Source organism: Epinephelus moara, chromosome 12 (genome assembly GCF_006386435.1).
Source record: "Epinephelus moara isolate mb chromosome 12, YSFRI_EMoa_1.0, whole genome shotgun sequence".
In the NCBI taxonomy this organism is placed as follows: Eukaryota; Metazoa; Chordata; class Actinopteri; order Perciformes; family Serranidae; genus Epinephelus; species Epinephelus moara.
The window spans coordinates 31,649,593-31,652,678 of NC_065517.1; the positions used below are offsets into that span (position 1 = coordinate 31,649,593).

The 3,086-nt window shown below is 44.3% G+C and overlaps 1 protein-coding gene across 3 annotated transcripts in view; it reads left to right on the forward strand.

The window, feature by feature from the left end:
- LOC126398560 (intersectin-2-like) overlaps positions 1 to 3,086 on the forward strand; it is a 134,949-nt gene that overhangs the window by 98,002 nt on the left and 33,861 nt on the right. For all 3 annotated transcript variants that reach the window (XM_050057999.1, XM_050058001.1, XM_050058000.1), the window contains 3 exons: positions 962 to 1,102; positions 1,216 to 1,303; positions 1,403 to 1,542. In XM_050057999.1, coding sequence (XP_049913956.1) covers positions 962 to 1,102; positions 1,216 to 1,303; positions 1,403 to 1,542 — 369 coding nt within the window. The remainder of the gene's footprint in view (positions 1 to 961; positions 1,103 to 1,215; positions 1,304 to 1,402; positions 1,543 to 3,086) is intronic.

A 3,086-nucleotide genomic window follows, 5' to 3' on the forward strand; every position in this document is an offset into this window, starting at 1 on the left:
CTCGGTCAGTCAATCAGAGTTACTCGAACTACGGCAAGCCGCGAGGACCAAAGTTTATTATCATAAAAAAATAAATATAGAGTATTGAATGGGGAAATATAAGCGTGAGAAATGTCAAGTGTGGCGTGTGGTGTGAGAATGGGTCAAATTGCGTGACTGTCACACTCAAAAGCGTGACGCTTGGCAGCTCTGCTGTGATATAACTGACTTATGTTAGCGAACGTTAGCTTGCCTGTTAACACGGAAGAATTGCTAGCAAGCTAACATAGCAAAATGCTGTCTTGAGTGATATAGCATGTTCTAATTCACCCAGATTCCAGGGCCTGGTCTGGCAGGTAAATTCGTTAGCTTGCTGTCTAAAAATTACTTTATCGCCTAACGTTAAAAAGCAACTAACTCCAGATTAATACAACATAGCTTAGTTACAGCTAGCTTGCTACCTTAACTTCCTTGCTCGCTAAAGTTCTTGCAAGCAAAATACTATCTGAGTGGATGTGTTAGTTGGCTAGCTTGCCAAATTTTTTCACCACCTAACATAATCCTAATGTGATACTTAATTATGTATTATTACAGATTATATTGACTTAGCCAACAATAAATTATGTAACTTTACAAAGTGCTATTTATTAGCCAAGACTGATACAGTGGCGGCCAAGGCGGTAACCATAAACAAAGCTAAAGTTAGCTGTCTAGGTTGCTTCGTAATGTCAGCTAAGATAATTTGCAACAGTTAGCTGCTTAGTATCATGGAGTCACAACATGGCCGATGCCCAGGTGCTCACTAGCACCTACAGAGTGTGCGCTCTGGAGTGCGAGAACAGGATGCTGACTGCAGTTCACTTAACAGCCTCATAGAGAGGTGTTTCTAATTATGAGGATTTTGTGAAAGGTACATACAGAACCTTTAAACTCTTGCCAGAAAGCATGTACACATACTGATATCAACTGCCCGGTCTCACAGGGCAACAAGCACAAGCAGATCTCCGACCGTCTCCGTGATGCTCAGAGCAAGAGGCGGATCCTGAAGGCAGAGGTGGACCTTGTCAATCAGAAGAGGGACTCGCGCATCGTAGAGATCAACACACTGCAGCTTCAGTTTGAGGTTAAAGAAAAACTTTTGTTTTCAGTCCCTCCCTGTCAAACATTTAAATTACGCTCATGAATGTATTTTTGTAATTTTCTGTTTGTGTGTTTATGACTGTGTGTTTGCAATAGGACTGGCAGAGGAAGCTGTCACAGCTGGTCCCTGAGCAACAGAGACTGACAGAGAAGCTGCGAAACATCAACCTAAACAAAATCCCCTGTGGGTTACAAATGCCTTCTGCTTACACAAACACACAGACATCATATCGGTCACTGAATTCTCTCACTTGCATCTGACCTTTAAACTTTTGCCTCGTAGCCGTGACTTTGACCTCTCTGACCGGGAGCGTGACGGAGAAAGGGGTGAACTGTCGGAGGCTGAAGGACCAGCTTGACACTCTGGAGAGAGAGACCACAGACAAACTGGCCCAGATGGAGCAGTACAACAAGGAGCTTAAGGTCAGTGGTCAGCACAGACTGATTCGGGAGACGGAGGATGGTAGTGACATTTTTAGCCCGTCTCAAAGGAGTTTAGACTATTTGAATCCAACACAACCTAAATTAGCCCAGGAAGAGTCGGGTCAGGCCACTGCAGAGTAGCTCAGACCACAGATTGTAGAAAAACTTTGATGTCAACCAAAGATTTTAGTTTGGAGAAAGCTTAGTTCACCACTCTCCAATGTCTTGGTTAGTTGTTGGAGGCAGAAAGTCAAGACATGAAATATTGTGAAGTAGGTTTGAGCAACTGTCCACTGTCAGCCCAGCAACCAGCAATTGCCAGTATATTTGCACAGTTGTGTGTGCGACTGGGAGATGTGTTCAAGCCACACACTGTACACCTTCTGAAATTAAGTTTCTCTCTTTCACCTAACTAAGACTAACTTAATTACCATAACACATTGATTCAAACTCGACAGAAACAAAATAAAACTCACCAAAACTGTCTTAGTTGGTCACTGATCCAACAATCATCAACTCTGGTTTGGTCAAAACAAACAATGCACAAGGTTAGATGTGGAACATATGCTGATCTATGCGCTTTCTCTCGCTCTCGCCTTGTGCCAGCTGCCCACTGAACAGCGACTCCCACACGCTCTTAAGAGGCAGATAATTTAAGTAACAAAATAAAATTACAAAAGTCGACTTTCAAAAAAACATCCAGCAATGTACTCAGCCAATCGCCCATAGACAATATATTCATCTGATTGCCCAACCCTGTTGTGAAGTGCCTCAGTGGAGTTGTGGTAAATTAAGATGCCTGTCAGTCGAGCAGACTGAGCAGACACGCACATATATATAAATATATGTATATTTAAATTGCAATCAATAAAATAGTTTGACGTTTCGGGAACTAGAAGCCCCTTTCCCACTGGACAAAAAAACCCCACCAACACCCACTAACGTCTGGCTTTTTTCTTTAGTGGGAAAGGTCACAATTGGCATTCATGCTCGAGACAAATGGCTCTGCAGTCACGAATATTTATCGGCTCTCGCTCCGATCAGCAGCGATGGAAACATGACACTTGGGTGGACTGGCTAATGTTCGCCACTTTACTGGTGACTCTTTGTCATCTCAGCCATAAATTCCATTTGGTTCCATCCAAGCAACGCGTGAACATCGCTCCAAATTGGTCTGCACTAGGCCCGTTTCCACTGAAGAAGTTCCTGGTACAATTTGGGGGGCAGGAACTACTACAGGAACGTCCTCTCGCTCGGCCCTCTCAACCGCTGTGTCTCCACTGAGAGAGTGGAGTAGGAGGAAGGTTCCTGTAAAGTTACCGGGCACTGTATGTGACGTAATCGTTGCGCGACCATTTTGACAGGGGCGACGTAGGGGCGTAGGGGCGCCGTTAGCAGTGTCTGTAATAACTCCGGCCACTGGAGTAGTTTCATGTCGTATCTGACAACGGGAGGCTTTTAACAGATGACGTCCTGATGTTAGCTTTGCTGCTGCTGTTAGCTGTCCCTGTCAGCTGATGCTTTCTAGACATCGTGATTTCCCA